Source organism: Pistacia vera, unplaced genomic scaffold (genome assembly GCF_008641045.1).
Source record: "Pistacia vera cultivar Batoury unplaced genomic scaffold, PisVer_v2 Contig301, whole genome shotgun sequence".
NCBI lineage: Eukaryota > Viridiplantae > Streptophyta > Magnoliopsida > Sapindales > Anacardiaceae > Pistacia > Pistacia vera.
The window spans coordinates 342,391-354,451 of record NW_022196115.1 but is presented as its reverse complement, the minus strand read 5'-3'; the positions used below and the strand labels follow the sequence as shown (position 1 = coordinate 354,451).

The 12,061-nt window shown below is 37.5% G+C and overlaps 1 protein-coding gene across 1 annotated transcript; it reads right to left on the bottom strand.

Annotated features, from left to right (window-relative positions):
- Window positions 1–8,485: 8,485 nt before the first annotated feature.
- Window positions 8,486–9,547, bottom strand: LOC116135645. The gene is made up of 2 exons (XM_031421362.1): window positions 9,249–9,547; window positions 8,486–9,152 (listed from the first exon to the last, which is right to left on the bottom strand). Exons 1-2 carry the CDS (start codon window positions 9,333–9,335, stop codon window positions 8,670–8,672), a joined length of 570 nt encoding a protein of 189 aa, XP_031277222.1. The 5' UTR covers window positions 9,336–9,547; the 3' UTR covers window positions 8,486–8,669.
- Between the last annotated feature and the right edge of the window lie 2,514 nt (window positions 9,548–12,061).

The following is a 12,061-nucleotide window of genomic DNA, read 5'->3' as shown; positions in this document are numbered from 1 at the left end:
TTCTGTCCACCAATTTCAAAGGATAAGATAAAGTTTTGATTTTAATGTGTTTGTAATTTATAACAACGTGAGTCACGAAAAGGAATAAGTGGGGTGACATTTCAGCTTTGTTTCATACGGTAAACGACCTTTTCCCACCCAAATAATTGCCTAACGATATTTTTTCACTTATAGATTTTTAAAATACCATTTTACTATTTAAATACAATTCTATTAGTAAATTTCGTTGTAAAGAAAGGTTAGATGGTCAGTTAACATTTTTCATTCAAAATCAAAATTTAAACTTCCACTTTGTTGAGAAAACAGCGAATGGTGAAGGAGGGCAATTGTTAGAGTCATGAAAGTGACTCTACTTTGGTGACAAAAAGACCATATGTATAATTGAATTGAAGTTATATTGAGACAATTAAGAGAAATTATGAATTTATGTTTAAAAATCATATTTTGAGTTTTTCTTACTAATTTGGCATGTTTGGATTGAAATTTGAGATTGTGTAAGTTGATATTAGGATGTGATTTATTTTCTAGGGTTGAAGTTGTCTCATAAACTCTCATTTATGCCATTCAGGGGTCAAATTGTCATAATCTTGGGGTAGATTTTGTCACTTTCAAACATGTAGGGACCAAAATGATATTTTATATTTTATTCTATAAAAAGAAGATGAAAAGTCGCGAACAGGGGAGGCTGTTCACCCAGTTTTCCGGCGAGCTCCAGCGACGATCCATCTCCCCATGCACCGATCCGCCATCAGCCACCGCAAACCACCGTGGAAACCATCGCGACGCTTCGCCTTCCACCACCGCGTCGTTTCATCTTCCCGGCAAGTTTTGGCTGTTTTTTGGCGACGTTCCAGCTCCCCAAGGGTAGATCTTCATTCCCCACGGCCGAATCTACACTTCCCTTACTTCAGCCGCCGCGAAAACCGCCGGAATCCGCGATTTTGCCGCCGCGCCTTTTCATCTTCCAGCCCAGATCCTGCTCATTTCCGGCGACTTCTCACCTCCCCAGGACCTGATCTGAACTCCCCATCACCAGAGCTTTCCATCGGTACCTTCGGATCCCATTTCCGCCACCGTTTTCTGGAAGACTCACCAAAAAATTAACGTTTTCTGGCGAGTGCGGCTGTTCGTATTCCTGGCTGTCCGTTGGTCGTTTTCGGCCCTTCTTTGCATCATATCGCTGTCGGTTATCTCCTCTTCGCCATGATCAGCTTCGTTTCCACCGTTTCAGCCTCCGTCATCACCATCATGAGCAGCTAAGTTCCCGGTTGTCCATTACGGTGTAGGCGAGATCGAGATTGACTCCACTGATCTCCTCTCTCGACTAGTTGGATGAGCCCGAATGTTGGATATTTGGTTAAGTTTCTTGTATTCATATTATATTTGTTTTCGTTTCAGTTTGTTTGCGATACTTTAATATTATTCTGATGCTCGACGTGTTGAATTGATAATGTCCATTGAGAACGTTTATTGATATATAACTTTTCGCATAATTGAATGTCAGTTTGAGATTATTGAATGTTGATTATGACTTTAAATTGCTTCGGTACTGATTGCAATCAAGTTTTAGTAGCGTTTAATATCATTTCTACTAGGAATGCATTTATTGTGTAATTAGTTGATTGGATGATACAGGTTGATAGGTTGTACTTGTTAACGCTGTACCAACTAGTGGTGTTTAAGGGTTTAGCATTTTTTGGTTAATCAATGATAGTCTTTAACCAATCGATCTGTAACTAAGATGACGGGGAGACAGGATAGATTATCCCTAGATTGCCGGAAGATATTTCTATTGATTTGCCTAGCCTTGTAGGATTAGGAAATTGAAGAACGAGGAGAGGAATTGTGAGAGTTGGTCTTGAGTCAAACCGAACCCGTAGCGACAATGCTTTTAATATTGTGTTTTAGTTAGCAATTTATTTAATGCTTTTAATTTCCTGCAAGTAATTAGTTTCCTTAGTTTTAATCAATCATTTTGCCAATTTCTCTTTCGTTAACTCAAATATACATTAGGTCGTTAGTCTTGCTCTCTGTGGATTCGACCCTGCTTACCACTAACTACGGTACTTAGGTTTAATTTTGTGACCGTGACGACCGGTCTAACAAAATTTTGGCGCCGTTATTCACGGTTGACGAATGGTGAGTAACCAACTGTCGAAGTTTGAGCGGTTTTGAAGAGGGGAGGTTGGAGGTTGAAAGGGTGGTGGAAGATTAGATTTTGGCCACCAGAATCAGGCAAAATTGGCACAAAAACAGCGAAACCTATGTGGTAGAGAGCAGTGAACGGCACGTAATTAGCATTCGAAAGGTTAGGGTTTTGGAGATGAGAGGCCAATGAGTTGATTGGTGGTCTCAAAAGGGATTTCTGACTTCGAAAGCAGTCAGAAAAGGGCAAGAATCGCGCGAACCAACAATGTGTGGTGTGTAATAGCTTCTTTTCTACTAGTATACTTAGAAATTATACTATGAAAACATACATATTTATGAATGAAAAGTAGATGGGCCCAAAATTTTCTCTTTACTTAACATATAATTCTTTACATAATACAAAATAGCATATACAAAAGCTTTAGCAACGGTGGACAGTGGTGTCATTTCTCTCTGCTTCTCGACGTCCATCCGACCGCTTTTCACCTATTTCCTGCAAAATATGGAAAACAATGGGGTGAGCACAAATTGCTCAATAAGTAAATCCTCTACTTTTCCATTCCCGTGACTTTCTCTTGAATTCTTCCCTTACTCTATTCTTTTTCTTTTTCATTCTCTCTTTGTTCTTTCTCTTTTCTTTCACTGTTTCTAGTTCCCTCTGTTCTTTCTTTCTTATTCTCACTAACCATGAGGGAAGTCATGGTAATATGCATGAATGAGATGCACATGCACTAATGCAAGGAAATGCATTTTCTCTCTTCTTTTCTATTTCTTATTCTGTTTCTTTTTTCTTTTCTTTTCTTTTTATTCTTTTCTTTCTTTTCTTTTACTTCTTTTTCTTTTCTTGCTTGCTCAAGCTCTTCTTTTCTTTTCTTTCTTTTCTTTTTTGCTCAAGCTTTCTCATTCGTTCTCATTCTTTCTTATTCTAATTCTTCTTCTTTCTTATTCTTATTCTTTGCCGATCGAACTCAATTGATGCATGGATTCAGAACCCTGACCGTGTGAGTGAGTACAGTCCTTATCTACATGCACTCTTGCGGACTGTACAAATTCTTTCTTCTTCTTAGGCCACTCAATTAAGGTGGCGTGCATGTAGGAAATTCTTCTTGTTACAGCCCTCATCCACATACACTCTTACGGGCCGTACAAATTCTTTTTCTTCTTATGCCGCTCACTGAAGGCGGCGTGTATGTGGGAATTCTTCTTCTTGTCACCCACGGGTTCCCCATCGCAACAACCTATTCTTTTCTCTTCTTTAGCACTTTTCTTTTTTTTATTTCTTTCGTTCTTTCTTTCTCTTTATTCTTAAAATTCTTTATTCTTTCTTTAAAGTTTTATACATATACAAATATATGCATGTGGATGGCTCATGCTTATAATTCTTTCTTAAGTGCAAGCATGTAATGCAAATATGCAATGTTGCACAAAATTAAGTTTTCTCTACTTATGCATATGTTTCTCTTAGGCATTTCATCAAACAACAAGCATGCATACTTAAATTATGCTTTAACTATAATTCTCCTTCTTTCTTAAACCATCCATCATTAGAGTAAAACTCCCTTGAATCATCACAAATCCTGGCCAGGAAAATACACTTCGGGTGCGTTTGATTTAGTATTTTGGATAGAATTTTGAAGATATTATTGGATAATTGGATAAGGTTATAATTACGAGAATAAGATTTTTAGAATATATATTTAATAGAGTATTTTAACATTGATATTTGTGTTAAATATTTATTTATAAATGATTTATTAATATAATATTTTATTATATTTTATTAAAACCCAATTAAAACAATTTCAAATAAAACAAAAACCTATCCATGCGTGTGCCCCAGAGAAATAAAACAGAAATGCGCATTCACAATCCACTCATGCCAAACAAAGACAAAACGCAACTGCTTCCCCTTTTACACAGATATGAGGTGGGTTTGATGGAGATCTGGGTGTCGTTTTGATCCAGATCAGGGTGTGGGTTTGCGGCGGATTGGGTCACGGTGAAGGTGGGTGCGTGGGTGCTCGGGGTGGGTTGGTTTAGGGTAGATGGGGTCACGGTGGGTGCGTGGGCGCTCGGGGTGGGTTGGTTTGGGGTAGATGGGGTCACGATGGTGCGTGGGCGCTCGGGGTGGGTTGGTTTGGGGTAGATCGGGTCACGGTGGTGCGTGTGTGCTCGGGGTGGGTTGGTTTGGGGTAGATGGGGTCACGGTGGTGCGTGGGTGCTCGAGGTGGGTTGGTTTCGGGTAGATCGGGTCACGGTGGTGCATGGGTGCTCGGGGTGGGTTGGTTTGGGGTAGATCAAGTCACGGTGGTGCGTGTGCTCGGGGTGGGTTGGTTTGGGGTAGATCAGGTCACGGTGGTGCGTGAGTGCTCGGGGTGAGTTGGTTTGGGGTAGATGGGGTCACGGTGGTGCGTGGGTGCTCAGGGTGGGTTGGTTTGGGGTAGATCGAGTCACGGTGGTGCAGTGAAAAAAAAAATGAAAAAACAAAACTGTAACAGTAAAAAAAAAAATTTGTCAGGATTGAATTATCAAGACAGGATTCTGTAAATAATAAAACAAACACCATTTGTAAAATCCGGTCCAAAATATGGATAAAAATACTTAGACAAACGCGCCCTTCAATATTCTACTCAAATTCTTTCTAAATTCAACCAAACTTCACTTGGTCACCATCATACCAACTCCACTTATCATGGCTTAAATCTACTCATCAAAAACCATATACTTAACAATAGCATCATTCTCAAAATCTCAAACTCATAAGCATATACCCCTTAATTTTTTCTTACATTTCACTCCCCACTTTTCCTGCTAAATATGGGTAGAATGGTCACTTTACCCTTATGAAAAATTCCTCTAGAAACTTCTCAAGAAATTTAGTCGACTCTTCGCCCCGGCAAAGATTTTTCTTCGCCTTGGCTAAAAAATACAGAGCATACGTCGCCGCGGTGAAGTCTGTAACTCCCTATTTCGCTAAGTCTTCACCAAATTCAGGGCACTCACACAACAATATCAACATACCAATTTAACTAAGGCCAACAAACAACATTTAAAGGCAAATAAACATGAATAAGCTATGTACCTCAAAGTGGGCGTTACATGGTGGCAAACGAATGGAAGGCTTCGATGGATGGGAGTGGGAGGGGTTTTGATGAGGGATTTATGGGGAGTGTTTTGGTGGTGGTTGGAGGGCTAAATGGCTTGAAAACGGCGTGGCGTGGGTCACGGGAGATCAACCATTTTCCAGTGTCATCAATCTCCCCTACCACCACCAAAATACTCTCGTCACCTCCCTCGCCAAAACCTACTGCCATCCCACCCTTGTCTCAACCATTTCTCAGCCGTCAGCTCAATTAGTTTTTGCGCGTTGTTTGCTTTTCTGGTTGATTCTGTCACCAAAAATCGTTCTTGTCACGACCAATCAATTCATCGGCTCTTCCTCTCTAGAAGCCCCAACATTCCCAATCTTGTTTGCTCACCAATCGTTGACGATTGAGGTTTCTCCAACCTAGGGTTTTTCAGGTTTTGATTGATGAATTGAGTTTGATTCATTCAGTTTTTTGTGTTTGTTAGGTTGAAAGATGAATAAGGGAGGTTTATTTGAAGTGTCTATGGTTTCAGGTTTGTTTGTTGATTTTCCGATCACCGACACTCTCCAACGCCATCGCCTTCCACCATTCTCAATATGCAAACCAATCGTTCAACAAAAGGCCGGTAACAATTGTCGACAATGGAAGAGGCTAAGAAGAGAAGAAAAGAAGAAGAAGAAAGACATTTTCTTCTTCACAATGAATATCACTATATCTAATGAAAATTATTAATGAAATATAACGTTTGGATAATAAAGTAGTATTTTAAAAGTTATTGGCGAAAAAGTGTCATTGCATTATTTGGGGGAGAAAAAAGTTGTGTACTCTTGTTTCATATGGGCTTTCTCTAACATTTTGCTGTTAAATGTGTCAAATCACGGCATAATTTAATGCTTATCCTCTGATTTGTGTTAGATAGGTGACAAAAATAATTAGTTTAACATCTCTAAAAGAAGGGGTAGTAGAAATAATTCTTTTAAGCTTTTTGTTTTACAATAAAGGGCTAATATCAATACTCCTATCTAAGTAAAAATCAAATAACAAAAATTCCCAATAGCAATAATATAAATCTCTTTTAATTTTTAGGTGTTAAAATAAACAACAAAAGGATAATTAAATAAATATTCATTCACCTATCACTTTATAAACTCTAACAATTAAATAACAGGGAAAAAAAAATTGTTATTTCTAAAATCTCATAGAAAACTAAGTACTTGATTAAACCTCGAGGGTTAAAAAATAACTTGCTGAAATCATCCTTAACAACAAATATCCATTACAATCTTACCCAAAAACAATATGTACGAAATGTTTAATTACTCTTACCAATTATAATGGAACATTTCAAAGGATGGTCAAAGATATGTGGTTTCCGGTGGGAGACATGATATTGTTCGTTATATAAACTAGATAATAAATTCCTGTAAAATTTGTCTCTTTTTATCTCTAATAATAAGTGGTTTTTTTTTTTTTTTTTTTTTTTTTTTTTTTTTTTGATAATTTAAGTATTCGATCAATTTACAAGTACTTCAACTAATCTTTGGAGTCCATTAACCATCCTCTAGAATTGGTCTCTTTTTATCTCATAATAAATAAGATAGTTTCTCTTTCTCATTCAAATCTTGCTTATCATTCTATCGACTCAAACAAAATCATTTAAAAATCATACCAATTAAGACAAAACATATAAAAAGTTGATACCGCATACATTGAATTGCATTTGAAGCTATCTCTAAAGCAAGAAGACTAAAGAGAATTTCCCATTTCAGCAAGTATGTAATCTTTAAAAAACTCTAATATAATATTAGCTTGATTTAATTTTTTAATCCAATAATAACTCATAACACAAACGTCTTCACCATTAAGCCCAAAATATGTAAACAAGAAAACCCATTTCAAACCAATTAGAGAACCTTCAAGGAGGCCCAATAAAAAGAAAACCTAACGTGGAGCTTTTGAACATGGGCTTGGATGGGTGGTGATCTCCTTGAAGGTCATTTGTGGAACATTAAAATTAAACTCATGAAGTTGAATTGTTGAAATTTCGATATACTGTAATGTTTTATTAATTAGAAATATTATGTTTTATAATATAAAAAAGGACATTCCTCCAATGGTCTATTAATGATATCATAATTAATTTGTACAAGAAATTCGGTTTCTTGATAGGTACCCAACTCCTAGTCTCCTACCGCTCACACCTAACACTTAAAGATAAGTAATAATGTCAAAGAGTTAGTACCTAAAGGACACCCTTTATATAACCCACCGGGCCATATTCGATAAGAACTTTTCTTTTATTGCTAACAAGGATGATTATTAAAGAGTTTATTCGGTTGTTAATTTTAAGGTTTCAAAAAATTAGTTAAGGTGTGAGTACTATCCGAACACTCTTGATCAACTAAAAAACAAAAGAACACCTTTTATATAAGAGACTTTATTTAATGGGACGCCTGTTGTGTCTTGGGTGCCATAGTAAATTAACAAAGCTAAGCAACCCAAGCGACCCATCACCAGGAATGGCTCCATTTTCTCTCCCAATGCCCGGCAGACAAACCCACGTTACAGTGACGACGAGCAAGAAACGTGGTCAGCAGGTTAGGTAGAAGGGGCTAGTGTCCTGTTGCTGCCGCAACCATCAAGCAGCCAAATACGCTCATTATGCGCCGCTTGTTGTTTTGGAAGCTTGTGGGGATTTGCGATTAAATTTGAAATCGACCCTTCACTCCACTCCGTTTTCCATGTTGCTTCTTTCTCTTAACAAAAATCTCATACTTGCTCACTCTGTTTGTTTTGTTTATTTATTTACTGGCCGTTGAACTTGCTTAACACTAACGCTGCTGATTGCTTCATGGACCAATCACACGGTTACCAAACTATGTTCGTTTATCAAACAATGGGCTACATTGGACCCCAGCAGACACGTGGCCGGAAACCACATAGCTCGACCCCAGGATGGTATTTGTTAGATTTGGATCCAACAACCAATTCAAACCGTATAGAAATCATCATCAAGATTACATTAAATGAAATGATATCAAAATTTGTGATAAATGGTTAGTATCAGTACTGTATAGCCTACAGCACACACAGACACTTCTTCATTAAAATAAAAGAAAGGAAATATGAAGTAACCGAGTCAAAGCACGAGTTCATTAGTTGCAGAAATCGATAAAGTGATCAAGTAGAAAATGAACACAAAAAGGGGGAGGAGGATTCAGCCTTTCCTCCCTCAACCGTAGCCAAAGGATCAATCAAACAAACACCTTTGCAGTTAAATTTGCAGAAACCAAATGGGGGGCAAATCCAAAAACATTAGAGACCCCCACAACCACAGGTTCTTACCAAAGCTTCATAGAGCTCAAAAAACTAAATCTTTAAGGAAAAAAAATTAAAATATACTATTATATATGTAAAGTGCATCTTTTTCTTCTAAGTGACCAGATATATCGGCATTGAAGAAGTAGACATCCTCTGGTGTTCTTGCTGCTCCATGTTGAGCTCTCTGAGACTCAAGTAAGGAACTTGAAACTCACTCTTGTTCACCGGAGAGAGAGTTCCGGCAAGTGGGCCGGAAGTCGGCCGGCTTATGCTTCTATATGGAGTACTTGACCCGCTTCTGCTCTCGGTTATATAAACCGGACCTGATACTGAAGCCCTGAAAGCTCTAGCTCTTGCATAATGCACATCATGTTCAAGATTGTTATTAGCATCATATTCATGGTGGTTGTTGTAGATCCACTTCCATTTGAAGAACAAGAAAGCATTTCTCCACCAACGTTTCTTCTTGGCCTTGTTGTGGAGGGTCTTCTTGACCTTGGACTCTTCTTTTGAAATGGGTTTCTGAAGCTTGAAGTGCAACGAGTCTATGGATCTTGATGACTCTTTCTTCTGCTTCCTCGCTTCTTCTAACACCTTGTGTTCAACAAACGAGTCAATAACACTACACTACAAAGCTTGTGCAACCAAAAAAAGAAAAAAACAAAGACAAAGAAAACAAGTAAATGAGACCTGAAAGTAATCGATTTGAGGGTCAAAGCCATAGTCACTGAAGTGTTGAGGCTCAGGCACGGGAAAAATGGGAGTCTTGTTTGACATTTTTTTCTTCAAAATCCTTTAGGCTTCTGCGTGTCTCATCTGTTTTGGTGTTAGAAAAAAATAAAAAAATAAAAAAATAAAAAGGAATGAAAAAGAAGACTTTGGGGGCTCAAGATGCCGTTGGTAATGGTAAACCCTAGTAAAGTAAATGCTGATGGTGCAGAATAAATTTAATGAATTAAACAGACATTTATTGATTAACACGGATTTAGAAATCTGATGGAAGATGATTACGTTATTAATCTTCCTTCTCTCTTTCTTTATTGAGTGATGGCGCCTCTTATGTGTGAACTTTGTTTTCAATCATGTGATCTGCTGCCCAATAAGATGTGGACTGTTTTGGATTTTACTCTATCCGTCTGATTTTGAAATTGGATCAAATAAAACAATTTACGTTTCTTTTTATTTGAAATATTGGGTATGCCTAAAATCATATATTTTCTTATTAGAGTAAACAACTTTTTCCCACCCGAGGTTTGTCTTAATGGATTTTTTTATCCAAAAAGTTTTAAAATACTATTTTCTTACCCAAAATTCATATTCCGTTAATTACTAAAACAGGCCGCAGGGAATGTTTATTAAATCGGATTGAAGTGTGAAGTGAGAAAGAGCATTTCAGCAGGCGTGAACATCACGTGATTAATTGAAATGAAAACATCACGGGTCGGGTAAATAGACAAGAATTTACCCATTTAATGCGGTTTTAAATTAGCTGTGATTATCGTTATCCTTTGCTGCATTTAATTTTTAATTTAAATGTCCAATGAAATCCAATTTTAAATTAATAGTATAATAAATGCAGTCATAACCCTTAGGGGGTTTGGGTGGAGGTTATAAGGGGTTATTGAGGTAACGTCATCTTATATTACTTGATTACTATGTTTAATTATCAAGTAATATAAGATACCAATAATCTTCAAATATCAATAGTGGTTACTATTGGTAATATCGGAGGTAATCTGATTACCTCAATTTTCTTAGGTATTCTAAGATTATCAGGGTTATCTTTTTTTGTTACAATTTTATCCCTTATTAATAAAAATTTTAGACAATAATACCCATACTTTAAAACAAATTTATATTAATATCCTATTTCAATTTTACCCCTGTTTAATTAAAATTTTAGACAATAATACCCTTATATTTAAAATAATTTACAGACCACCACTGTCACCCAGCCACCACCACCACTGCCACCCAACCACCACCGCCGACAGCGGCCAACCACCATGGGCCGCCGGCAAAAAATCACCGGTGTCCCTAAAAAAGAATGAGACTCGGTGGGAGACTCCGGGAGGCTTCGATATGGCCGAAAACGGCCATATTGATGGCCGAAAACGGCTATATCAGGCCAGATCTGGTCGCTAACGACCAGATCCCTGGCCATTATCGGCCAGATCTATTATGGTCGGAATAGATCTGGCCACTAACGGCCAGATCTCGTCCAGATCTGGCTGATAATGGCCAGATTTGGCCTGATATGGTCGTTTTCGGCCATATTGATGGCCAGAAACGGCCATATAGAAGTCTTTTGGTCACAGTCAGCTGCTGATGGGGACTTTCGGAGACTTCCGGCGGTGGTCTACGGTGGCGGCAGGTGGTGGCAGGTGGTGGGGGTGATTTCGTAATAAATTATAGTTTTATATAAGCGAGGGTGTTTTAACTAAATCTGAAATATTGGAGGTTAAAAGAAATTATTCAAAAATTAATAATAAAAATAATATTATATTAATATTTAAAAAGGGCACAATTTGGTAATTTAAATAACATACCCACCAATTTATTCCCCATAACCAAACAAATTAATATAAAATACCCACCAACTAACCAAACACATTTTTCTAAAGATTCTTAGTAATCTTCCAAGATAATCTATCTTTCCAGTGATCCAACATTCCTAGTAATCTAACATTCCTGAACCAAACGCCCCCTTAAGTGAACCAAGAGCTCACGTGCATTATTAATTGGGAGGACGACTTTTTTTCACCCAAGGTATGGTGAAATAACACTTTTTCACCTGTCAAGTTTCAAAATAACACTTTTTCACCCGTAGTTAATATCCGTTAATGAAATTTGTTATCTAACAAAGATAAAATTACAAAATAATATCCTTATTATTTGAGTTTATAATTTTATAAGATTTGCTATAATAAAAAAATAAAAAAATCTGAATCTTTTTTCTTTTTTCATTATCATTTTTATGCAAAAACATCTCTCACCCACCGCCTAACCAACGCCACCACTCCCTCTTGTTCATGGCAAGCCAGCAGCAGCGCCACCAACAGTGTCATATTTGTTTCTTCTTGAGCTAACTGGTAAGTCTCAACCACATTTTGGTGTTCCTTACCTTTCTATTGGCTCTCCTTTTTTGGAACCTCTTTCAGCTTGTTTATATTTACCCCTTGCTCATAAAGTAAGCGCTTCATCCTAGCTAACTTCTCCTTTTTTGTTCTCTCTAGATTTAATTCGGAGTCAGGAACGTGCTAGACTGTGCTTTCTATTTTCTTGCCCAAATTTTTTTTTCTTTGTCAAATCAAACGGCCTCGGGTGGCAACCTCCCTCTCTCCTCCAAAAAGCCCACCACAATTACTCACGACCGCAGCCGCCAGTGTTGGCAACCTTGCTCTAGAATTTGTGTCACACAACCAATGTCAAAAGGATTTATTTTTGTATTTATTTTCATGGATTTTATGGGTTTGATTTTGTATCTTCTTTTTCTTTTGTTT

Coding starts and splice junctions, on each gene's coding strand:
- LOC116135645 (XM_031421362.1), bottom strand. CDS start 9,335: ATGTCAAACAAGACTCCCATTTTTCCCGTGCCTGAGCCTCAACACTTC. Junction 9,153..9,248: donor CTCAAATCGATTACTTTCAG/GTCTCATTTACT, acceptor GTTGAACACAAG/GTGTTAGAAGAAGCGAGGAA.